Source organism: Ambystoma mexicanum, chromosome 12 (genome assembly GCF_040938575.1).
Source record: "Ambystoma mexicanum isolate Mex_15411 chromosome 12, UKY_AmexF1_1, whole genome shotgun sequence".
NCBI lineage: Eukaryota > Metazoa > Chordata > Amphibia > Caudata > Ambystomatidae > Ambystoma > Ambystoma mexicanum.
In genome coordinates, this window is record NC_090936.1 from 365,882,799 (window position 1) to 365,910,184 (window position 27,386).

Sequence of the window (27,386 nt, forward strand, 5' to 3'; positions counted from 1 at the left end):
CTACTGGGTGAGAAAAGGCTCCAAGAGTAAGGGACTTCTTCTAAAGAAGGCCTAATTGGGAGCTCTAAAAGATGGCAACATGTACTCTTGCATCATGTAGGTAGAGCTTTCTGGAATGGTGGCAGTCATGAGTGGAGAGATTACATCTAGCAAAGGTTCTTCCACTTTGGTATACCGGCTGATAAGATGTAAGGCATTGTCAGAGTCCTGGCTTATTTTGCCCTATGCACCTGCATGCAGTCTTCTGGGGGTTCCAAACATAGCCGAGTTGGTGCAGTGCAACTGGAATCTTAGGATTGTTTCAGCAAAAAATGCAGTCGTCAGTCTGACATTACTTCACTGGCAGCAATTGCCATCAATTGATGTGCCAGCTCTTCCAGTTCTATGTGGTTGAAATATTCAGATACTTTTTCAACTGGTTCTAAAAGAGCACATAAAGCAACAAGAAGTTTACTCCATCAAGAGTACATCAGGTCCTCAGAGGTGAAATCAAGTTGTGCTGATCACAGGCTCTCCTCTTAAGCTTTTCAATAATTCGTTCTTCGGTATCATTATACTTTAAATTGACTTGCTTCAAGAAAAACTATTTCATGACCAACACTGAGACGAGTTGGCTGTATGGTATAATGTTTCCTCCTTGAGGCCACCAGTGACTCCAGTCATCCCAGTTACCTTCGTCTTTACAGAGAAAGTCTTCGGGAACCTGGGTTCTCTGAATCCTTCTTGTGTGGTCTGAGCCGCTGGTGTCTTTCCTTCATCGGCGCTTGCTGTCTCGTGGTCCCTACTCTCTTCTCAGTGCTCGGACACCCCCTGGCTTCACACTCAAGCTGGTATCAGCCAAGTTTTGCAGCGGTTTGCACCTTCTGGATTCCCGTGCTTGGGCTTCGCCAGAGCTCTGGCATCCCACTCTACCATTGAGCGAATTCGAACCTCGCAGACTCTCTCGCTCCAGCTTCCTGCAGGTGATCCGCATCCCAATGTCTATGTCTATGTCTATGTCTCTCTGTCTGTGTGTAAAGGCAGCCTTGTTCCAAAAGCCAGGCAAATCTCCATTGGGTCAAGTCTCGGCATTTTGAAAGTGAGTAGGTCACAATCTGGAACCTAGTAACCCAGAGATTAATTTTGTGTAAGCTACACATAGAATGTTCTTGATAAAGCTGCCACTTTGAAATTCCGGTGCTGGGGCTGTTGCATAAAACATCCTTACACTTCCAAAGGAGCATTTACTCATGAAGCAGCTACTGCGGTACAGTAATGACAGTGAAATTCACGGGAAAGTGGTGATTTGAGGTCAAAGTTAAAGATATGTCACAGATACACACAATCAACTAATCTTAATGTGAATTTCAATATAGGTAAAGACACATTTTAGACAGCAATTTGATGGCATTATTGAATGGGGCAGAAAACCACGTTGCCTCATCTCCCCAAATGCTGCAGTCATTTGCACATCTTCCAGGACTGTCTCTTACCCATTTGCTATTCTTGTCAGAACGTTGAACACATTTTGAAGTGTAAATTCACATACATTATATGTACATAGTGTGCTCTAAGAATGGCAAGTCATTCCACCTTATAAAAAAACCTCATGTGCTTGAACATCGATCACCACATTTGGGTAATGCTGCTCAACCAACAGGTAACAGATAACTTCTAAGACAATGTGGTCACTAAGCAGCATGCTGTGTTTGTGGCAAACATTTGTGAACTGTATGGATAAACACAGGCCTGAAGTTGGTGTCATGTAACTACTTGAAATGTTTAAAAGCAGGTAATAAGAAATCCAATGTGTTGCAATGCCTCAAACATTCTGCAATGGAATTGTCATTAAAAGAAAGATCCATCAGGACTTTAACAAAGCTATCTGCCAAACTGTTCAGCACTACTTCCAAAACAAAGGATATATACTTAAAAGTGCACACAATTTCTCAAATTATTCATACAAGTCTTTAATGTAAGGCCAATTATACAAACAGCATTATTTCAGAAAAATGAAATAGTTTTACAACTCAAATACTTCTGTAGAGAGTTACTCAGACAGATTTACCATTCAAATGTAAATGCCAAATGGTATCTGAAAGAAGCACATTTGAATCTTTAAACCGGCAACTTACTTCAAATATTTTCTCATGCATGTCCTTTTGATTTATTTCATGTTCCAACGCCCGCTGCAAAGAATCCACAAGGAGGTCTGCAATATTACAAGCATCTTCTCTCTGTAAAATGGCCACCCCAGGAATTAATTCAGATTGGTTGGGAAAAAACGATAATCTCTGATTCTCAAACCCTTTCATAACAAAATTCAAAGCCAACTGATTTTATGAGACTGTTAGTAAGCTGTACTTCTACATACCAATTGACAGTGGTTGAAAATAGATATGTTTATTCCTCATGCCAGCAATTGTCATCTGTGAAGGCATCATGAAGTAGACACAGACAACTGAAGTAAAAAATTGTGATATAAACTTTTATTAAATAGAAATTAGGTTGGAAAAGGCTTAACTTGCTCTATTTGCCAAGGTTGGATTTCCCTACATAAATAAAACAAATGATAGCCTGTGTTAGGAAGTCCAAAGCAAATGTCTTTGTCCAAAACCTATACTTGCCCCCACATCTAATTGTGTATAATGTGTAGGGATGTCAGCAACAAATGAAAGTGTTCAAAATAAAAGTTCAGTGCTTCTTCCAGCTCTAAGGTGGAAAAGGGATTTTCCCTTCCCCAAGTTTCAAATAGTTCACTTTGCAAAAGAGGGATTCCCTTCCCCAAGCTTTCAATTTTTCCAATATCTCGAAATAACAGTTCTGTGAAATATTTAATGTTAAAAAATACTGCAGTTCCTCGGATTTGGTTACTTGTCATCAATTTATAAAGTTCAGCTCATCAATCTCAGTTCACAAAGGTTTCCTTTATTCCATCACAAAGGGGCTTGTCCTTCGGTGGGTGTATTCCGTCTGGGCGCAGTTGTCAGACAATGTTCCACCCCTGAAAGGCCACGCAACCGACACACCTTACTTGGATAGGTTTCATAGATATCTTGCCACAGTTTGTTATGCAGTGAGGCTTGACTCAGTATCCTTTTAAGTGCCCTTGAAGCTTTATCACTGGCTTTGTCAACATTCATTTGTTTAATAGCTTTTAATTTGCAATACCAACCCATACTCCAGCTAAGAAACCTGTTCTGTTTCAGCTTTCTTGATTAAAACATCTGGCTCACTTTTGCCAAGTTTCTTTTTCATACAGTCTTAGCTACTATTATAGTTCTCTTGCACAACTATTCTTGGCAATGCTTGCTTATTTAACTCTTGGCACTGCTTGGTTTCCTTCTATTTAATTCAAATAATCAAAATCAAATTTCTTTGGCACTAAACCGCACATCCACCGTGTCCGAGGCCCCCTTTACCACTTTCTGCGGTTTTCCGGATACCAGTCTCCGCTCGCGGTATGCTTGCACTGGTTCCCTCCAGCATACAGTGTCCTCCACGGCTTCCTCGCTGCTTATTTCAGAGCTCTGGTAGTCTGCAGTCAGCTGTCCTTCATCCGTGAGCATTCGGGAGCCTCTCCAGCACTCCCAGTACCTTCATTTTGTGCCGCACTGCTGCACCTCAGACTGCCAACGAGCCCCTCTCGCTCACTGCAAAGGCTCACACTGCTGATACCTCCCAGCATCTCAGGAAGGTGCCATCTCACCGCCACAGCTCCTGCCCTGGAACTCTCATTCACACTTCCAGTATCTCTCACTAAACCTCTCAGCTGACACAGTTTTAAAGTTCCCGGCTCCATGATAATGAACCCAACAACTAGACTGCTCATGTTTCTTCTTCCAGTCAGTCTTCTGTGTTAATGGTGGCCTCCCATCACAGTACTTAAGTGGTGTGTGTTGGAAGAGGGTTTTCTGGAAATATAGGCAATGGATTGGTAATACGTGAGAAAGGCCTGGGGGATATTTGACTCCTTACAAAAGGGAAATGGGGGGCAGATACCGCATCTCACCCAAGGGTGTCTCATGCCCACTCCCCAAGTCACCTCCCCTGAGGTGATCCTCCCTCACATATCCATCCCCAAGGTCAGGATACTAAAGCAACAGCATTTCCCTGGCCACCTGAGGGGAGGATATATTTAAGAAAGCAGCGAGGATGCCCTCAGATTCCTCACATAGTCAAGCAACCTGGATTCTATCATGAAATATTTGAATGACTGAGGTAGCGCCCATGATGGCGATCCTCGTTTCACCCTTTATTAAACAATTAACTAAGTTGCACTCAAAGTTGGACCTTTTTGAAATAGATAAGCAGCAGTCTTCTCACCAAAACCCTGACGCACGAGTCACCATTCTTGCTCAAACAAATCTTTAAAACAAGCAGTTTGTTTAAGCTCTTCATAGATCTGTATTACCTTTGTTAATTTTCTCTGACTGAATATAATCTTCCTTCCACAGATTCCTCATCTTTTTATATGTCTTATATCAAAGTATGAATACAGAAATATTTAAACCACTGACACTGAATGTGATTAGCTGGTATACAAATGGAACCATGCACGCTATGATACTTCTGTTCTGCCATATTCACCACATTTGGAAGAGGCATGAAAACAATTGGAGAACTGACAAGAACAGAGCAAGAAAGACTGTGCGTTATCAGATTATTCAAATTAGTTGAGTGATAGGTCTCCCCCAGAAGATCACTGTCTCCAGGGCCCTGGTTCTCTCAAGGCTGGACTACTGCAAGAGGCACTTTCTAAATCTGCCCTCCTCTACTTTCCGCCCTCTGCAACTAACCCAGAACAGGACTGCGAGAATTGTCCTTGGCCTCAAGCGATTCCATTTAATAATGTCCCTGCAAAAAGGCTGTGTGGCAGAAAGGTAACTGCAAAAAGGCTGTGGTTTGCGGGGACATTATCACTGTGAACCTGTGGGGGACACCCCAAAACCCCTGTTTTAAAAATGTGTTCCCCTTTTTCTTCCCCCCCCCCGCCCCCTAAGGAGAGCTGGGGACAGCCATGCTCCCATTACAAATGGTCACCATACATAATGTCACCAAAGCCTTTTCCCAGCAACATTATGTATGGTGACCATCTGTGCGGGGGTAATATTACCGGATACCCCTCAAGCCCAGGGACCGTACCTCTCCAGCCCTGAAATCTCTGTACTGGCCCCCAGTGGTTACAAGGATGAAGTGGAAGACCCTCTGCATCGCTCACAAGGCTTTCTGGGGCCGGGGGCCCCACAGCATCCAGCTCTCGCTTCCAAAACACCTCCCTCATTGAGCCCCTCGCTTAGCCACCTCAAACTCGGAGGGTCAGACGCTTCTCCAGGCAGAAGGCGGGGGGTAGATCTCTCTCCTTTTGCAGGTGCCTCCCTCTGGAATAGCCTCCCGCCTTTCAAACTTGAGCCAGACCACCTGAAGTTCCGAAAGAATCTCAATCTCTCTTCTTCCCACTCTTTGCCTCCCCTCTCCCCTCTTCTGGCCCCCCCTTCTGTCTCCTGCGCAGACAGGTTCCCTGGCTTTTCTCAGACTATCACTGCGTACCAGGCTCCTCCAAGACCAGTCACCCCTGCACTGCCTCCGGGCCTACTGCGCACTAAGGGCTGTAACCCTACAGTCCCCTGGCTCCTTGCACTTAACCAGATCAGCGCTACATGTACTCAGAGCAATACTGACCTGATTGAACACCCCCTTCCTCCCCCCTGCACTTTGCATTGCTGCACTTGCACAATCTGAATGACACAAGGCCTAGTAAGATAGTTTGATTTTTCCTCCCTCTCTTCCCTCCCTTGTCTTGTCGCTCCTAGAAACAGTTGTATACAGGCACGTTATAAATGACTTATAACATTTCATATCATATCTTGAGAAATTGAGGATGCTCATACCCACAGAACGTTCATTATCAAAGATAAGAAGTTTACTGGTATAATGGATCCTTTGCTACAACAGATTCCAGACCTCTTGAAAGACTCACAAAGTATGGCAGGCAACAGACTAAGAGGAACCCATAACCTAAAAGTGTGTTCTCTGCCAGATTCTTGTCAAAAATGCTTGGCAAACGTATGCTTAGACAATGTGGCAAACTGACTGAAGTCCAGCAAGGGATTACCTCTCAGAAATGGGGAACCAGCTGCAAGACCGTTAGTTGAATGGGCAATGATGCCTCTAGGAAAATCTAGAAAGTGTTGCTACACATGAAAGCCCATCTGGAAATTGTCTGTTTGATGATTGACTTGCCCTTCCAAGGTCCAGCCATCACTACAAACATCAAATTGTTAAACAGGTATTTGTTGCTTAGGGACAAAAGCAAACTCTTTGGGTGAAGACGACTAAACCTGTACTTCGTATTCGAAGGATGCGAAGGAGAAAAGTACAATGACTGTTGTAGCTTCTGCGAAGAATAAAACTCAGACTTTCTTTCCAGAATGAGTGTCACCCTTAATCACCTTTTCTTTTGAAAACACGAAGTATGAGCTGAAGAGGTTTTGTGTATATCAACACGCACAGTCACCAGAGCCAACACCAAATCATCCAAGGTGTAATGTGGTTTCAGCCGGTTTGCATGGAAGGCCACAAGTGTTGACCTCACTGATGTATTCCAGAGCCACACCTGTCCAGTCCACTTGTCCTGGAGTGCACAAGGTGTGACAGTTTCAACTACCCAGACAAACTGTCCTGAGTGAACCCTGTGACTATGGACCTCTGGTAATGCCAGTGGTTTATTAAGTCCTGCCAAGGCTTCAGGTTCTTTGCAGACTGTTGCATGTACTGGGCCATTCTAGATCTTAACCCAAGAACAAACAGCACACTGTGGAAAGGTCTTCAGAGGTTACCCTCCCATCCTTCTCTCACCAGACCTATAGGACCTCTCAGGGTGTCCAAAACAGAAGCTCAAGGCGACTGAACCCTAATTCATTCTGTGGCACCTCCTTGTAGGCAAACAGCAAGCATGGCAGGAGAGCATCCCATTTTCTCCCTGGGTGCTCCTCCAAGCTACCCATCATGCCTTTCACGGTCTTGTTAAATCTCTCGACAAGCGTACTGGTTTGGGCATGGAAAATTGTAGACTAAAGTCACTAAACACGCCTCACCACAGCGCCTTCATAGATGCAGATCTGAAGTTGGAGCCCTTGCCAGAAATGACTTCTTTGGGGAAGCCCACTTGAGCCTTGGACACATAGGGACTTTGATACTCAAGGAAACTGCTTTGGGGCACTATGCAGCATTGTCAACCATTAATAAAATGTACTGGCTCACTGTGGTGGTTGGGGATTCAAAGGACTCCAATTCTTATCCTATTCTCCCCAAAAGCCACCCAATCACTAGTAGTGAAATTAAGGGGGACTTTGTCCCCTCCCGATCTGACTTAACAGAAGCTTGGAAAGTGTGGAAGATTCAGACTCATTAGGGAACATTAGGCCACTCCCTGGCCTAGTAGGAATTAACCTGCTATGTTGCCCAAACAAAGAAAAGCCTCCTCCAAGCATAATGAGATGTAAAGTCACAAGGCGCATCTGCTCAGCTCCGGTGAAGATCTAGGGAAGGACTGGGAAAATATCCTGATCAGAAGGATCTGCACTGGACTGTTTTATGCTTCGGGCCTGAGGAATCGACTGAAGACCCACCATTATCAAATCTATGGAAGTGGATGAGTAAGACTGGCTGCACGGTCAGGTGAAAAGGTGGAAACAGTGTGAGCCAGCTGACAAGAAGATGGCCGACGCCTACATCACTGCATGAAATTGGAGATCCTGGGAAAGAGGCAAGGAGGCCACACCAGCCGACAGCTAATTGGAGGGGATCGGCCCATGTGAATTGCGGCGCCAGAAGAACCATGCCAGGCTACCAGAGACAACCGGAGCCTGGGTGGGGTGAGAGGAGGTGAGGCTGGCTAGAGGGATCCCAATGAGGGCTACACCAGAGCCAACAAAGCCAAAGAGGGTGGACAAGCACCCTGTCATAGATGCCATTATCAACCCATCCCCCACAGAGAAAAGGTGCAATAAGGATAGCACATAGAACACACCACCCCCACCCCCGAATGAGAGAAGTGCCATGGCCAGGTATCAAAGGAGAGATGACACAGCATGTGCAATGGAGAGGTGATGGGGGACCAAGTGAAAGGCGTGCTCTTACCTAAATTGGCCTATCCTTTCAGCATAACAGCAGCATGAAGTGAAAGACTGCTAAAGGTATAACTCCGGAACCTGTTCATTCTGGAATGTGCAAACTGCCTTGTTGGACTACAAATCCCACAGAAAGGTGTGATCCAAATGGTGAACGACAGAAAAGGTCAGTGCCTGCACCAAGCACACACCGTGAGGAACCAACAGGGAACACTGGCCCACAGAGGGAAGCGAGAGGTAAAAGCTCCTCTAAAAAGCACTGTGAAGTAACCCTCTCAATATGACGCAAATGGTGAAAGAGAAACATAGAAAAGCAGGAACCCAAGCAAAGATTGATCGCTAAACACCAACCACCCCCAGCAACTCGAGTGCATCTGTGGACCTGGAACAAATGAGCAACAATGCATTGTTATTGCCAACTAAAGTGGTCCAAGACAACCAGCAGGTGATCCACGAATCCAAAAAATGTATGCACTGGTGTGGATGTCAGACTGCTGTGTCAAGATTTACACGCAGCATCAGCCAGAGTTTGAACCAGAAACCAGGATATACGAGTTGGAAGATGCACTGGGTCCCATGAAAAAAACGATAGACAAATTCCAAAACGCAATCCCTAGAAAACAGGATGAAAGATGCAAAAGGGAGAGAGAGAGAGACGAAGCAACATACAAACAATTAGAATCCGTGAGAAAACAGAAGGACGTTCAATAGAACTGTTCCTTTAAGAATGACAAAGACATAGTGGACCAAATGGGTTATACATTTTTTTGTTGGAAAGAGCCCACAGAATACCAAGCAATTATCCTTCCCCGGAAACACACCAAGATCCATTTTTGCTGAAATACGGAACTATCGAGATTGAGACACAATCTTGCAGGCTGCCAGAAAACAAAGGTTCCATAGAGGTTAGCGGTGCAAAGGTGGCCGTCTATCCCGACTTTACCAAGACTAGGCCAGCAATATTTTGACACAGTGAAGAGGAAATTGTGTAACCTGGAAGTTAAATACGCAAAGGACCACATTGACACCCTCACTCCAGCCCTTGCTGATTTATGCAACCACTCCTTTGCCTCAGGATCCTTCCCCTCCCCTCTGAAACACTCCCTTGTGCATCCTCTTCTCAAGAAACCCACAGCTGATCCTTCTTGTCCAGCTAACCATCGGCCAATTTCCATTACTCCCTTTCTGGGCAAACTCCTGGAAAGGTTGACCATCTCTCAGCTTAACCTTCATTCCAATGCTGTTGGCTGTCTCCATGACCACCAGTCTGGCTTCAGAGCTGCCAGAAGCACGGAAACTGCTCTCCTGAACATCTGTGAAGATCTGCTCTCCAACCATGACTCTAACATTCCCTCTATCCTCATCCTCCTCGATCTCTCTTCTGCCTTTGACACGGTCAACCATACCATGCTGCTCAACAGTCTCCGTGAAAACGTGGGTATCACTGATCAGGCTCTGGCCTGGCTGGCGTCTTTCCTCTCGGATCGACCCTCCCAGGTACAACTTGGGTCCTTCCCATCATCTATCTTCCACTCTACCTGTGGTGTTCCCCAGGGGTCTAACCTCTCGCCCTGGCTTTTCAACCAATAGCTGGCAACTCTCGCCCACTGCATTGCCATTTTCTGCTCAAATTTCTAGTGCTACGCTGACTACAACTCATTTTCAGGCTGCCCTCGGCCACCTCCTCTCCCTCTCTCATCTCTGATTGCCCAACAGCCATTCAAGATTGGGGTGCCGCCAAGGATCCTTGTCTGAATGCCAGCAAGACGGAGATCCTCCTCATCAGCACACCTACACCATGCTTTCCCCTCGCTCTCTGGCCGGAGTCCCTTGGCCCTCCTCCTGCTGCCACCTGCGAGGCTAAGAACCTCAGGGTCATCTTTGACTCCACCCTTTCCTTATCCGCCCACATCTCGGAGGTCTCTAAAAAGTCAAACTTCCTACTGCACCTCCTCAGAGGCCTTTCCACTCCTTCCCCCAGAAGCTCATGGTATCCCAAGCTCTGGTTCTCTCTAGGCTGGACTATTGTAACAGCATCTTTCTAAATCCACATGACTCTACTCTCCGCCCTCTGCAACCAATCCAGAACAGGACTGCGAGACTTGTCCTTGGCCTCAAGCCCTGGGATCGTATCTCTCCAGCTCTGAAATCTCGCCATTGGCTCCCAGTGGATGCAAGGATTAAATTCAAAACCCTCTGCATTGTCCACAAGGCTTTCTGGGGTCTGGGTCCAAAATACCTTCAGCTATCCCTCCGCAAATACCTCCCCTATCAAGCTCTTCGCTCCTCTATCTCCAACTCCCTCAGGGCCAGTCGTTTTTCAAAGAAGCGAGCTGGGGGTAGATCTCGGTCTTCGGCTGGGGCCTCCCTCTGGAACAACCTCCCTGCCACTCAAACTTGATGAGAACCACCTCCAAATCCGGAAGCAACTCAAGACCTTCCTCTTTTCTTCTGCCTTCGCTCCCCCTCTCCCCTGCTGATCTGTTCTCTGTTGGCACCGTGCACTTGGCCAGCCTCGGTCGTCTGGGCCCAGGTACCTGCTCTCCCTGCCACCCTCCCGCACTAACTCCGGGCCAACCCTTGCACTGGGGTCTCTATCTGTACCCATACAGCCCCCCCCTTTTTCTTCCTGCATTTATCAGACCTACCCTGTCTGCTGCCTTAAACCTAGCACTTGCAAATTGCTGGCTGCATTGCCACTGTTAGTTGCCTATATTATTTATTTATTATTATTTATCTGTTTCTCCTTTGCTCGGCACTTTCCACTTCTCCCCCCTTACATGTACTTTTCCCCTCCCCCTCTCCCATGCACTTGCGTGTTCTCAATGTCACTGGGCCTAGTAAGATTGCCGTTTTGTTCTCCCCTGCTCCCCTCAATTGCCTTGTCACGCTCTGAAACACTTGTGTAAGAGCAGAAATAGAAATAAAATATCAATAAATAATATACCTAGCAACACTCAGGATCATTGGTTTCCAAGGAGTGAGACTTGAACGGATCCTAAATAAGTTTGGGACTTGACAGAATTCCTCTTTCATATAAAAAACCAGAAGGTGAAAGGTAACCACAACAAGAAAAGATGAGTAATCCAGGGCAAGGGACGCATCGTGAGGACACAGAAGCAAAGAGTGGAAACTGGGAGTCAAATATCTGATGAAGGGAGTGCGGGACAACTAGAAACGAATAATACCCAGAAAGAGAAAACTTTATAACTGTGGAATTAACTGCTGAACTCAAGTCAGTGCAGTAGCAGAGTGGGGGGATTGCATCCTTAAGTATTTCACAGACTGGTGTACATTACAGATGTTCATGTTGTATGGGTCAACGGATGCTTCAAGTTGGGGGCAGTCTAGGGTGTGGGGGAGTTGATGGGGACTGTTTATACTGGTCCAATAAATCCACCATGGGGAAGATTCCTCAGAGGGATAGGTCTGTTTTCAAAGATATTGTGATAATGCAAACAGAACAGCTGGCAACACCAAGATACTGATGAATAAAGGTAAAATCTTAAATTTCCTCTCCTGGAATGTAAATGGGCTTAATAACAAGATCAAGCAAGGTCTATTGAGAAGCTATCTTGACAGACAAAGAGCAGATATATTATTAATCAAAGAAACCCACTTGATGGGGGACATCCTGTTAATTCCTGCGGGCCCAGAGGAGTAGCTATACTGATCAAACGTCCTCTACCATTGCATGTCACCACAGTAAAGCGATGGCACAGGGAGATATATTCTACGTATGCGTTAACTGTGTGGGGGGGGGGGGGAACACCTATAATAAATGTATACGCAGCTCCAGCTCTATGGATAGATATTCTACAAGTAATTCAATCTTTACTAGCAATACATGTGGTACACCAAACCGTGATCGGAGAAGTCTTTAATGAGGTCGTGAACTCCACACAACATAGATCTTCAGAACTGGGGAAAACCAATTCAACGTAAACGGCACTAATAGATCTAAAGACTCAGACCGATGAACTTAAGGACAAAGGAAAAACTGCCTTGCTACTACTCCTCGACCTGTCCGCTGCCTTTGATCTGGTGGACCATAAAGTATGTCAACACCTGGCCTCAGCAGCTCCCTTTTCCAAGGACGCGATAGCATGGATTGAGTCCTTTATGAATAAATAGGTCTATGAGAGTCTTCTCCCCTTCAGCGGCTGCAGCCCCTATCCCAATAACCTGTGGTGTACCGCAAGGTTCCTGCGTCTCACCAACAATGTACAATATATTCACAAAGCCGATGTTTGACAAATTGGACAATCTCGGTGTCATCTACACTAATTACGCAGATGACAGCCATATCCTCATACCTCTCTCGGGAGACTATGATAAGGACATAGCCCTTGTGAATAAAATATACCTAGTCATTCAGGCATGGATGGCAGCTCATGGACTATGCCTGAATGATAAAACGGAGCTCTTGATACTCGCCAACCTGAACAAACTTGGCACCAAATATGCCTCTTTCAATATGGACGGGAACATTATTAAAGTAGTAAATGAGGTAAAAATGTTAGGTTTTGACCTTGAATTTGCCCAAGTAAACAAGTTAATACTATGGTGTCGGCAACTGCCTACACTTGTAAGTTAATTAGGGCCTGCAGGCCTTTCCTATCCAAAGAAAGTTGCATCATCCTAGCAAACGCCCTTATCCTATCGAGATTGGATTACTGCAATGCCTTCTATTTAGGTGCGAGTAAGTACATTGTTAATAAAATCCAAATCTTACAGAACAACGCTCTCAGAGCTACATTAAGCATTCCAAACAGAGAGCACATCTCTGAATTGATAAGACAAAAGAATTGGCTGTCCATCAATGACAGAATCCTGCTCAAAACGGCCTCCCTAACTTACAAATGCCTCAATAATGCTCCATCTCTGTACCTGTCGGAGAGAATAGTCAAAAAATCGACATCCCGCCCCACCAGAACAGTCAACTCCTTCTGTCTGGTCATCCCCAGATTCAAATTTAAAAAATCTGGAGGAAGCAGCTTCCCGGTTATGGCAGCACAGACCTGGAACGCACTCCCATATTCCCTGAGAGTGGACCAATCATTCCATAATTTGACGTAATACTCTAAATTGGCTTAGAACAAATGACAAGGGAACTCTTGTCTTCGTCTGCTTGCTCCTTGTACATTCTACTGTATTATGTAACATATCTCTTATTCCTGCTTATTATCACTATTTTTTTGCTTATTGTACTTACCACTGGTTTATGTAATGTAGTGTCCCCTTTTCCATCTGTCCTTATAAATACACATACAGTATTTGTATAATGCGTATATCCTATTTTGTTATGTTATGAAAACCTCAGGCTTACAGTATACTTGTAACCCTTTGCGCCCAGATACCTTTGGGATCGGTGCACCATACAAATAAATAAACAGTATGTCAATGGGATTATGGTATATATGGAGAGATCTCCAGCCCAATCAGGAGCGTCTTATTTTATATTACTTCAGGGCACATACGACTCTAGAGACTAGATTACTTTTTCATCCCATGGACGCAAATGGGTAGGGGAACCGAAGCAGGATATCTACAGAAGGGTGCATCAGACCATGCCCCCCTTTACATCAAGATTAGAGGGAACATGGAGCTCATTGCGTATTATTACTTAGGGGACCCCGAGATTCTACATAACTTATAAAGGAAACAACAGAGTACGTCAGAACAAATAAAGGCACAGTAGACCAGACTGTGGAAAGCGTATGAAGCGGTGGCATAGGTAAAGGCGATAATAGTGACAGCCCACCATAAATGGCACAGACAAGCAAACATTTCAGAATTGGAAAGAGAAATTAAGAAGAGTAAAGAAGCACCAAAACAATGGTTAAAGCAAGCAAGGAACTGTGGAACTTGATATCCCAATATAAAACAGTAGCAATGGACAAAGCTAAACAGGCATACTGTGAAAAGAGGGCTAGAGTATACAAGCTGGGGGACAAATCGGGAAAGAGGATAGCCTGGTTAGAAAAGAGGAGGGATCCCAATGGGTTAGAATGAGTGCTAGATGACAGGGGCTGAAATAGCTGAAGCCGTTGTGTCGTTCTATCAGGAATTATACAAGGAAAAAGGTGGGCCTAATAAGGAAACCATAGTCCAATACCTAGATGAGATAGAAGGAGCAACTAGACAACGTCAAGCAGAGAAAACCCTGGGATCAAACCAATTCCCCCTTGCAGAATCCTACTCCTCATACCAACCTATCTCCCTGATAAATGGGAGGATGGTATCCCATGGTTTCAATGATGGTAATTTACTTCAAAGTGATTACTAAGAAATACATATGGGGTTGTGGGTTAAGGGATAAAAAGGGTGTGAGACAGGGTTTGGAGTAGGGGTAGTAGTGAAGGGGAAGAGTGGTTATGGAGGACCACCAAAATAAATAAATAAAAGTAATCACTTCAAAGTAAATTACCTCCAATTAATCTTTTTGTGCGAAATGACATGGAACTGGGAGGATAGTTCAGGGGCAACAAACTTGTCTTGGAAGCAAGATAAGGTAGAGCAGTACAGGTTCAATAGCCGGCCCGAGCTTAGAGGCTGGAATCCGGCACAAAGCATGATCTAGAAAAAAATCCATGTCATTTCTTTTAAACGAAGAAACTAAAATGTTTGCTAAAATCCTGGCCAATAGGATGTTCATGGTAATAGATCATCTAATACAGTATGGTTGAAATGGATTAGCTCCAAGAAGAATGACAAAGAAGGCCCTGCTAGTACCAGGACCCCGCACTATTATGTCATTGGAATCAGAAAAGGCTTTATTCGGTGGGACTTCCTCTTGGCTGTGCTGGGATGGGAAAAAAGGTCGGGGGGAGGGTTGTAGAAAAATGCACACTCTGGGGAAATTATTACATGCTGAATTAATGGCCAGTGTAAGGGCAAATAACATGGTCACAAAGTTTCACACTACAGAGGGGCACGCGTCAAGGGTCTCCCCTATCCGCATTGCTCTTTCTCCTGGACATCAACCTCTAGCGAAAATGATTGGGAAGGACCAGATATTTATGGGCTTTGAATGGCTTGGTGGCTTGGAAGACCGGATATCACAAAATGCCAGTGACTTACTGATTTACCTAGGGAATCTGAAGGCGTCAGGCCCCGAAATTATGAATCTAGTTCATGAATTTGCTCCCTATAGTGGCCCAAGGATAAATTGTGATAAATCCACATTACTCGGATTAAAAGGAGGCCGAGAGGCAATTAACAGTAAACTGCGCCCTAAAAGTCAAGGAAGGCCCCTTTAAGTATCGCTGCATAGAAGTAGCTATGGAAAAGCCGGTTTTCTTGAGGGATAATCTAGATCCAGTGCAATCAATCAAGTGCGTCAAAGTCAGCGCTAAATCACGCTGTTCAGGCTGGCATCCCAGGTCCACACTGCTGCCTGATTGGCGATTGTTGGCCACACCCCCACGGGGAAGGAAGGAGAAAAAGGGCTCCATGATGAGTCAAAGTCTGCGCCAAGTCGCCCTGTTCAGCGTGAGCGAGGAGTGACACCCCAAGGACTCCCAAAGACTAACAAGTTACTGAAAAGAATAGCCTAACTCCAACCCAATTGACATATATGGACACTACCACCTCCTTGACCACCTGAACCTTGATGTTCTTGCTCTCACCGAGACATGGTTTAAGGAGTGCTCCGTCACAAGCTTTGACACACTTCTCCCTGATGGCTACAAGATCCTCTCTGAGCCCAGGCCCAACAGGCCAGGAGGTAGAGTAGCTCTGATCTTTTCTGAGTGGATCCCCGTTTCCATCATTCCCACTCATCCCTAATTCTTCCTTTGAATGCCTGGCCTGCAGGCTCTCTCTCTCACTCGTCTCCTCTCTTACTCTGGCCACCTTCTTTCTATCGGCCGCCAGGCAAGTCCGCCGTCTTCCTCTCGGAATAGGCTGACCTAGCATCTTCTCTCCTTTCCTCCTCCTCCTCCTCCCAGCTCCTCCTGCTGGGGATCTTAACATCCATCTGGACTCTCCTGACTCCTCAGGACCTTTCTGCAACCTATGCAACTCCCTCTCTCTCTCTCTCCATTCTATCATCTGATCGGACGCAAGCTGCTGGCCACACCGTGGATGCTCATCTCCACAGACATCCGTGTTATGGAGAATTCTCATAAATGTGCCAATTCCCTTCACCTTAGAGACCCCCAACAATGTTGCTGGATTTATGAGGACTTGATGTTTTACCTGGAGAGTGTGTGGCCCTTTTTCCCCACACACTCATGTGTTTTGAAATGTGTTTTACTCTTGTGTTTTCTTTGGTTGTGGAGTCTAATCAACCCCATAGGCATCTTTTCATTTGTGTCACACAGCACCCTGACTGCAATGGCACAGGGAAACCTTTTCAGGCTTTCCCACGGTTTAAATACCTTCTCTGGGATAAACTACTGTTTCCCAGAGGAAGTAAAGTGAAATTGACTTTACTAGTCTTTTTAAATTCCTAGACCCAGCACACCCTATCTTACAATAGAGTGCTGGAGGGGTTACTTAGTATCCTGTGTCTAGATACTCATGTAGCAGTCAAATGCTACCCTTTCCTCTCAGAATGGCTGGTGGCAGTGGTTTTACAACGAACTACCATGATTTTTCATGACCGCGAAAACCGGTAGCGTTAAATCGCAGGAGCAATGTTTTTCAAGATGGCGTCTGAGCCAACTTTGTTTAAACATGTCCTGGTCGTCTTTTTTCGCCATTTCCTTTTGGAAAGGTGCTTCTATAGATTGTCTCTGCGCGCCAAACTAGGTTTGGTCCCTTTGTTTCTTTGCCTTTGGCGGGCTTCACGAGTGACGACCGCCTCGGGCGCCTGAGTGTCTGGGGTGGACAGGAAGTGAGCAAGGTGCCTAAAACTCATTGTGCTTAGTCTACTAGGAGACCCAAATGCACTCTGTGGTGATTGGCTGGCTGACGGTCCGGCAAGGACAGCCACCCTGCTGGGTGAGTGATAGCTAGGCTGGAATGAATGGAAGAGAACTGAATAAAAGGAGTCTCTTGGCTTGGAAGGCAGCGTCGACCACTGGAACGAAAGAACCGGAGACTAGCTTCAAGAGAACGGCTGCTGCAACTCCTGGACCATTGGTTTGCCCGGTGAAGCCCTGCTGCAGGTTCGAATCACCAAGTTCATCTCGACAGCGAAGCCCTGCAAGGACGACTTTTCCCTTTGAGTTGGTGGGACCAATCAACTCGACACTAAGCCACCTGGATACCAATCTCAGAGCTGGTAGTATTTTCCTCAGAGTGCTGCAGGAAACCAAATAACCAGGGAGAGGGACACCAGCTCGTGTGCTTAACTACAGCTACCGGAATTGAAGATTTACCAGTTGCCAGCTTTTTGACCAGTCCCAGTGCAGGAGTCCCCCGACGTCCTCCCTCTTGTCCCCACGACTGAGGCCAAGGAACAGCGAGATCTGCAGGAACTGCCAGGAACAGAGGTCAACAGCTGCATCTTTTTCTTCATTTGTAAAGGTACTGTAAAATCACACAGAGTAGTTAACTCTCGCGGTGAAAGTGCTTGAAACTTTCCCAACACACAGGCCTAATCAGCTTGTGACCCAACATATGATTCTTCTTGCTACAAACTATTCCGAATAACTTTTTTGCAGAGACTTTTCCGTTTATCTACTGCTTTATCCTATCCAAGACTTTAGCCCATTGACTTTGGCCTAGCTTATAGAATTGATTCTTCGGGTGAACTCTAAATATTTGCACTGTCTAAGAATAACTAACCTTTCATGTTCTAATAATCTTTGCCTTTTACTCCTCTTGAAAAGTATTTCTGAAATAGTGTTGAAGTGTCTTTGTTTGTGATATATAATTGCCTCCTTCTTGTGAATGTTTTATAACTGACAGATAAATAAAATTAATGAGTATTTATCAAAAACCTTGAGTGTAAGAGTTTATTTGAACACTTGTGATTGCAGACCTCTGTGTAACATCATTACAGCTCAGATTCCCTCTTGAGATAAGCCTGGCTGCTAAGCTCCGCTACCAAAACTGTGTAGTACAGACTTATACCAAAGGTTGGCTTTGCTTAAACCTGTAGTCCTAGTTGCGCGTAGTGGTCCCAAAGGGTATAGCATACAAACTTTGCCTAACAATCCCTCTCTGTATCCATCTCACTACCTCACTCTCCTGGACTGATCACTCTTCTCACTTGAAGCTTGCTGCACCTTTAACACTGGCACAACCTGCATTGCCTCCCACATTCAAGGTCACCCCACCCATGAAAAGAGTGACAGTAGCCACTTTTCCCTCTACCGACTATCCTCCTCTACTGTTGTGGCGGACTCCCACCCGGAGACAGCCCTCTCTGTCAGCTTTCCATTTCCAACACTCTCGACATCCTCGCCCCTGTCATGAGGGTTCCACTGAAGCATGCCAAAAAGTGAAACTCTTGGTATGACTTGGATTTGGCTGACCTTAACCGCAAGTGCAGCGCTAAATGGGCATGAGGATCTTCAGGTGCACCCTCTGACTTACTGGCCTGCCACCTTCTGCAAAGACAATACAGACTCTGCAGCCAGTCCAAGAAAATAGTCCATATTCAAGCCTGCATCTCTGTGGCATGCAACAACACAGGTGAACTCTTCAAAGTTTGCAAGGAACTATTCAGCCCTACTGCAGCCTCATCCTCTACTGCACCCACCCAGGCCCTTTGCACGGCCCTGTCTGCACACTTCACGGCCAAAACACAGGACGTCCGGTCCTCTCTCTCCCCTCCACACCCACTCATACACCATCATCCCTTGGACCCCCCTCAGCGCCCTCTCCCCTGTCACACCTGAGGAGGTTTCCAGACAAGTCCAGTCTATGAAAGCCTCTTCCAAACAGGTGGACCCCTGCCCCTCCAAAACCATCAAGGAAAACATCGACTCTCTCGCTCCGGCCTTGGCAGACCTCTGCAACCTCTCCTTCACCACTGGAGTTTTCCCCACTTCTCTCAAGCACTCTTGTGCACCCTTTTCTCAAAAAACACAATGCTGACCCTTCCATTCTGGCAAACTATCGCCCGATCTCCATCACCCCTTTCCTGGGCAAACTCTTGGAGAAGCAGGCTTTCTCTCAGCTTACTCTCCACACCGAATCTATTGGCTGTCTCCAAGACCATCAGTCTGGCTTTAGAGCATCCAGAGGCACGGAAACTACTGTTCTGAACACCCGTGAAGACCTGATCTCAAATTTTTACTAACTCTCCTCCATCCTCATTCTTCTCAATATCTTTCCTTTGGTCCACATGATCTCTTTCACCTCAAACTTTCAGTGTTATACGGATGGCACAGCTCTCTTTCAGGCTACCCTCAGCCTCTTCCTCGCTCATCCCGGACTCTGTGTCTGCAATTTAGTCCTGGTGTGCTGCTAATGATCTCTGCCTTAAGGCCAGTAAGACAGATCGTTCTCATTGGGATCCCTCCTCCAGCTTGTGAGGCAAAACATCAGGGGGGCATCTTCGCCTGCACTCTCTCCTTCTCACATCTTGGACATCTCTAAAAAGTCCCACTACCAGCTGCACCTCCTCAGAAGTATTCTACATTTTCACACTTTTCCCCAGAGGCTCACCATCTCCAGAGCCCTGGTTCTCTCTAGACTGGACTACTGCAACCGTCTCTTTCTCAATCTTCCTACTTCTACTCTCCGACCTCTTCAACTCATCTAGAACAGAACCGTTAGACTTTGGCCTCAAGACTAGCGACCGCATCTCTCTGATGTTGAAATCTCTCCACTGGTTCCCAGGGACTGCAAGGATCAAGTTCAAGTCCCTCTGCATAGACCACAAAGCTTTCTAGAGTTGGGGCCTGCACTACCTTCAACGTTCTCTCCCTAAATACTGGCTTTCTGGAGCACTCAGCTCGGCCTCTCAACTCTCTGCGGCTGAGCCATTTCTCCAAACAGAGATTTGGGGGTAGAACTTTATCATCTGCAGGTGCCTCCCTCTGAAACAGACTCCCTGCATCGCTCCATCTTGAGCCAAATCTCCTCAAGTTCCGGAAACACCTTAAGACCTTCCTCTTCTCTTCCTTTCCTCTTTCTTTCTCTCTCTCTCCCTCTCCCCTGCTAACCCCCTTACCTCCTGCTTCCTCCCCAACTCTGCTCAGTTTCGCTGACTGGTCGCCTGGTGCACCTCAAGAGCCACCCAGGTACCAGGCTCCCCCGCCAGTCCGACACTTGCCTCCGGGCCTCTGCACTCTGCCTTGCACTTCTGCATTTGTAACACGTTCCATGTGAGAGGCAACCTCTTTGGCACTTAACCTAAGCCCCTGATGGACTGGGCGCACTTGTTTCCCCCTCCCTTCCTGTCGGTTCACTTGCACGACCTTGAATGCACTAGGCATAGAAAGAGCGTTTTTTCCTGTCCTCCCTTTGTCTTCCCTACCTGGCTTGCGCATTATTATGACCCATTATCATTAAATATGAATGTCGCCAGGCCTAGCACGGTAGTTTATTGTTCTATTTTTTATTTTATTTTATATGTTTATATTGTGCTGCAGCCCGCAGGCATCAGAGCGCATTACAAAGAGACAGACTAGAAATAGGAAACAGGACATGGCGAGGGCCACATAGAACAAAACATATAGAAGGAAGTGTTGGGCTAGCTGGGTAACTAAGGTAGGGTCCTATTTGAAAAGAAGTGTCTTAAGATGTTTTCTGAAGAGAAGATGGTTAGTTTCCAATCTCAGTGCGAAAGGGAGTTTGTTCCATGTAAGGACTGCTTTGGTCGTGAAGGCCCCACCTAATCCTTTTGCTTTTTTTGCAGGAATAACTCAGAGGAGACCAGTCTTACTTGATCTCAGGTTGCAGTGTGATTCATACCATATGAATTGTTTTTTTTTAGATAGATTGGTGCTTTTCCATATAAGCATCAGTGTACTAGGGTAATGGCTTTAAATGTGATGCTTTCCTCGATCGCCAGCCAATGTAAGTCCTTTGTCTTTTGTAATATGTTTTCTCTTAGGTTTACCGGCGATTGTTCTGATGGCGTTATTTTGGACCACTTGACATTGTTTTAGACATTTGCTGCTTGCACCTAGGAGTAGGGGAGTTTCCATAATCCAACTGGGAGAGAATAGTAGCTCTTGCTATTGTTGTGCTGTTTTGTAGGCTCAGCAGGGGTCTGATTTTTTTCAATAGTTTCTGATGATATTGGCAGTTCCTTTTAAGGTAGGCAGTGTGTGTTTCTGCTCCCAAGGATGCCTGTAGATAAATGCCTAATGTTTTCACTGTTTCTGCTATAAATATTGGTCTCTCTTTGATCTTGAATGCGGTGTATTGCAGACTTAATTTCTTTCCGACATAAGGTGATCCAAATTTCATAAGCTCCGTTTTGGTGGCGTTTAAGCACATCCAGTTGTCCTTCATCCAGCTTTCGATGATGATATAAATTCGAGAGTTTTTCGCTGTCCTGTTCATAATTACCACTAAGTTCGAACACCAGTTGGGTGTCGTCGGCGAAGTTGGTGAAAAATATACCGAGTTGGGACAGAAGCGAGCATAGGCATCGCATGTATAAATTGAACAATAGGGGAGAGAAGCTTGCGCCCTGAGGGACTCCACAGTTAACTGGTTTTGGTTTTGAGGAGTGTTTCCCCCCAGACAATCTTAGATTGTTCTGTATGTCCTTTCCCCCTCTTCCCCCTTCTCCCCACACTCCTTGTCATGCAGTTGTACTAACTGGCAATTCCTTAGACCTAGTATGGAAGCTAATTGTTTGCTCCTCCCTTCTGCCCCTCCTTTCGCTCCTTCCCTCCTGTCATGCACTAGTACAAATGCCTCTGGCCGAGTACACTAGTAGTTTGTGAATGATTTCACAAAATTTACAAGGCCTTAGAATTATTACTTTTTCCCTTGTTCCCCTCCCGCCTTGAAGCGCTTTGAAGCACTTCGCTTTTGTATAAGCACTTAACACAAACAATTACAAATGACCACTTTTCTCCAAATATCTGATGTGGCCATCTGATCTCCCTCTCGGTCAGGCTTCACAGACAATGCACCCCCTGATCCCTCCCAAACCAGCACCAAACAATTGGTACAGTCTAAAGTCTCCTGAATCGGGTTGAATTTTCTTCCTGAGAGCGCGGCTTCGATGATACAAAATCACACACAGCAACGAGGCCGCTCAGGCGAAAATGCGGTGGGGCTGGATGGCACAGCGGTCATTCCTAAACTGTAAAAAACCCACTGAGCACAGAATTGCAAGTACTGGTGAACCAACTAGTGTAGCTATAGAAGCGACTTCGAAAGTTTTCAGGAGCAGAGTCCATAGATCAGACAACTGCGAAGGTACCCAGGAAGAAACATTTTTTTTAATCTGAAAGGTGTAAAGGGCTGTCCCGAGCGGCACGAGGGCACAACTAAATGCAAGGTTTGGGAGGGAGTTGACTTAATCCAAAGAAATTGAGTTAAATCCCCAAATCCAAGTAGTCCCAGAAAAACTGCAAATATCCATAAGAAGTGAAGCGAAGAAAAGGAAAAAAAAAAAAAAAACTAATTCAGACAGGAACCAGGTAGAGTGCACAAAAAGGAAACAACCAGTTTGCCAAAACCTGAAGGGAAGATCCAGAAGCGAGTCCTTGAGACAGCAGGGTAAGTGCCTGGAAGTCAATGCAAATCGAGGTAGGCAGCAGGGAGTAAGAAGGAGACCATCCAGCAGGAAGAGCCAAGGTCAAAACAGGTAACGCAGGAGCAAGAAAGCAAGAGGGCTTGACGCAAGGCCGAGCACAGAAAATAGCTTACCTTGAGGAGCCCCAAGCAACATTCTCTGGTGCCTTTTTATCTTCCTCGCAGACCGCTGGGACGGTAGCATGTGGCGTCAACACGTATGCTCACGCAATTATGTCATTCCGCACGTTGCAACCTGCCCCAGAGATTCTGGGACTTGTGGCACTGGACAAAACACCAGTGCAAACGCCAGTCCAGGGTTCCTCAGCTATCAGGACGGGATCCCGACACTTCCAGAAATTGAATCCCCAATAAGCCCTGAGGCTTTCTGGTTGCAATGGTAAGTAGGCAGAGAAAATGCAAGATCTACTCTTGGTGTGGGGAAAACCCCTTTTTATCTTTAGCGTTTGGAGAATGAACTTGGGAAGTTCCAGTGGCATATTCCATGGGACCGACTGAGGTACGGGGCTGGAATACAGCCTTATCTGGAGAATGATTGATCCAAGGATGACCTCAGTGGACCACCTTAGCTGGTGGTTGACACGGATAGTGTGACTTCTGAGGAAGGGGTGGGGGGGTCTATGGCGGCCCCTGAAGCCGAACGGGCGTTCCTCCAACTGCATGCTTTTTTATTTTGTCTCGCCTGTGTGGCCAAGCAGGCAGCTGCGAGTGGGTTGAATACTGTTTAATCTCACCCTCTCTCCTGCTAGAATTTATATGTATTAAAAGGTAGAGAGCAGTGCTGTTTGCACTTTTTGGTATCTTGTTAGAATTGGGCCAAATTTGCAATGGGCAAATCCTCTTGATTTTAAGAATACATATTTTGCATTTTCACCTTTTCAACAAGGACCATTTAAGAAAGCCAGAAAAATGTCAAGACGCCAAGTGACGTCCCACATTTCACATGCTCAGGGCTCGAAAATTGCTTGTTCAACTACCCCAATGAAGGAAGTGAATATTTTGATTAACAAAACTGATGTTTTGCTGGATAAAATCAATGATCAAGAAGAGGTAAAGAAGGTCAAGTCCCCCACAGAGAAAATGTGTCTGTAATCTTGTAGCTAGCCTTCGCCTAGATCATCAGGAAGGGGATGTAATTATGCTTTTTCTGTCGAACACCACAGTAATTCAGAAGGTGAAGGTAGTACTTTCTCTTCGAAACACCCACCTAAGGAAAATAATAATCTACCCCCTAGTCAGATGTAAAATCTTTCTCCCTCCTGATGTGGTATGAATGAACCCATCCCTACAGGAAACTGTTTTCTCCCCTTGATAGATCTGGAAGATGCAGGTATAGTTAACGAGAGGGAGGCTGTATTCTCCAATCCGGTGGAAAGAAATGGGGACACTGTGGTAAAAGGGAATGCTGGGGGAACATGCACAGCCATTAATGCACATAGAGTGTCGACTAGCTGCATTGATAGAAGGAGGTAACATTTGGAAAAGTTTATGACGTAAAATGTTCAATGTGTTTGTTATTGCTTTGAAATGTATCACTATTTTATACAGCTCGAAAGTGTTCGTTAAAGCATTTTCAAAGAGAATTACATTTTTATCACACCACTCCAAATATGGGAAATGGCAAGCTTACAGTTTGCTTAAGTTCACGAGAAGAGAGCACAATCAATCTTTCTTGGACATTTTCTCAAGCTCCAACTGATGCAAAGGGAAAATCATTTTAAGAGCTACTGAAACACAACAAACAGCAGCACGACTTGCCGACCAGAGGACAAGAGCAACATCTTCCAGGGCACATGAGACAGCACTTGATGAGGACACTGGCAATGCCGGGTACCCCAGCTATTCTATTACAAAAAGGGGACCAAGGCATATCAAGAAATCCTCCCAGTCCTGGAAACTTGTGCTGAATTCTTTTAGTCCCAGTGATCGTACTATACTGACCTCGGCCAGCAGTATTTCTGTGGTGCTGGCTTCCTACTTTTCTAAACCAATGAAGGTGGTTGCACGACTCCAGGCAGAGAGAGAAAGCTGGTATGATGGGGAATGTAGAACTGCAAAGACTAAGTTATTGAGGGTACTTAAATTTGGTAGCAGGGAGGAATATTAGGAAGTGCCAAGATCCAGAAAGGAGTATAAGATGCTGTTCAAAAGGAAGACGAAATCAAACACTAGAAACCTGGGAAGCCCCTCAATAACGCAGCCAGGGAGAAAAACCACAGGGAATTTTGGAAGATTGTAACTTAAGGTAACTGATTAAAAGAGAAGCATATAAAAGCAGCTATCACGGAAAACTATTGGCTAGAGAATTTTATTGGCCTTTATTCTGAAAGCAGAACTGATTTTTGATTTCACTGAGGAATTATTGAATTGTGTGGGCATTAACAGAGATATAGTCCCACTAAAATGTACAATTAAGGAGGTGTTCCCCGCTATGGGTCTGCAATGTAGAGGGAAAGCTCCCAGTCCCTATTTCATACCGGTACACCTTTAGATGAACGAACCCGAAGAATAGGCACCTTGCCTTCTAGTGTTATTCAATGCCATACTAAGACGGGGGGGGGGGACTTCTTGGTAAGTGGCAGAAAAGGTAGCAATTTGTCAAAAAGGGAGACCCTGGTATCCCCGGCAACTATAGGACTATGATAGTGTTGGACGCCAGTGGTAAAATATTTACAAAAATCTTGAAATTTAAACTAGAAAAGGGGGTGGCTGAAACTGAAGCCTTAAGCAATCTCCAGGATGGTATTACAAAATGAGTAAGTAATGTACACCAAATATTTAGACTGATCCTGAATAAATATACGACTTTCAAGAGCTGAAATATCCACTTACTTTTTGTGGATTTAAAGGCCACCTTTGACAGCATTCCAAGATCTAAATTATGCCAAGCACTGGAGAATATAAAGCTCACCCTCCACTGCTGGACGTAATCAGTGCTAAATGTGTATATTCAAGCAAGTGTAAGATGGGTATTGGGGGTGGGGGTTGGGCGTTCCAAATCTTTCTCGGTTAGTAAGGGCGTAAGGCAGCGCTGTATTCTGGCCCCACTCCTATTTAAGTTGTTTTTGATGGGGTGATGTGTGGTTTCCCAAGTAGTACATCGGATGCCCCTTGCCTTGGGGGTGAGAAGATTGGTGAGATGATTGCTACATCATCGATGACGAACAGGATGCCAATCATGTCTCAAACCCCATCTGGCCTAATAAGATGGACGGACAACTTTAACCTATTTTGTAATTAGTAAGACGTGGAAGTTAATACAAACAATGGTGAAGCGATGCGGCAGACAATATGGGTGCTGTTCAAGAACTGATATTATTGATGGTGAGAAAACAGAAGGTTTCCCATTTTGACTACTATGGTGTCCGAATTTCAAGGGACGGCACAGGGTTGGAGCATACCAATGAAGCAAATATGACACTGGTTAGAAAATATAATGGAATTATCAGTTTCTCCTGAAAGTGTGATATAAACATTAATTTCAGCAATTGTAATATACAGAGCACAGGCAATGGCGGTGCCCTGTATGAAGCCGAGAACGTGGGTCAGATTAAGACTCCTGCTTTAGCCGTTAGAGAAAATACGTTTCTTAAACGACCACTGTGGGTCCCTAAAAATACACCAGATATTCCATTAAATATGGAACTCAGTATTGGAGAACATTTTATTATAAAACCTGTGTTATTTTGGATACGCATCTGGGTTTACGAATCACTTCTAAAGTACACATCTGCTTTAAAAGATGACTTGTGTTACCAAAATGTAATCTCTATTAAATGGTTTAAGCAGATCAAGTCCCATCTATCTTTACTTAATTTGGATGATCTTTGGACCAACCCAGAAGCTATCAATCACATTACTAGACAAACTGTCATTGATGCCCACTCAGAATTCTTGATAGGACCAATACAATCAAAGTGTTTTTACCCATCCATGGGATTCAATTGTTTATTACGAAAAGTTATATTTTGAAAGATTACATATGGATGGTGGAAAGTCTGTTACAGAGAGCCTTTGTTTTTTAAAAGAGGTTAGTCCTCCTACCGATCGCTAAGGTGAAGGCCAGATAGAATAAAAACATGGTTGATACATGCCCTTTTTGACTAGGAAAAGTTGAGACTATGCACCACTTCCTTTTAGTATGCCCGCAGTATGTGGATATCAGACAAACTTAAAAATATATTTAGTAAACAGAAGAGTACATCGTCTGACCAAGGGGAGGTGTTGTGTAAAATGGCAAGTTCCAATGATGTAATTTATGCGGTCTCAAACTTCTTAGAGAAGGCGTGGAGGAGGAGAGAGAAGTCTGCAACATATATGCCTTAAACTATAGATGAGATGTTGCATAACACACCAATGTGTTATGGCTTCCTTTCTATGTGTTTGGAATGAAATAGGAATGAGGCAGTTGAACAAGTTACTCTCTTACCTGGTAACGTTCTTTCGATGGGATGGTCCGACGACATATTCCATATGTATGACAGTAATCACCACAGCTGTGCTGCTTTGGAAAATCTTTCTGCGTCCTGCGTCAATGACGTCGATACGCCGCCCTCGAGGACCTCCTCCGATGGCCGACGTCACTGGATGCTATAAGTAGGACGCACGACGCCCGTAGCATCAGTTGTAGTTTTTTCCCAGAACATGTGG

The 27,386-nt window shown here is 45.2% G+C and overlaps 1 protein-coding gene across 3 annotated transcripts in view; it reads right to left on the reverse strand.

Moving 5' to 3' along the window:
* The window catches only part of IRAG2 (inositol 1,4,5-triphosphate receptor associated 2), a 2,448,326-nt gene that overhangs the window by 1,426,755 nt on the left and 994,185 nt on the right, over positions 1–27,386 (reverse strand). For all 3 annotated transcript variants that reach the window (XM_069628487.1, XM_069628486.1, XM_069628485.1), the window contains exon 16: positions 2,115–2,216. In XM_069628487.1, the coding sequence (XP_069484588.1) occupies positions 2,115–2,216 (102 nt within the window). The remainder of the gene's footprint in view (positions 1–2,114; positions 2,217–27,386) is intronic.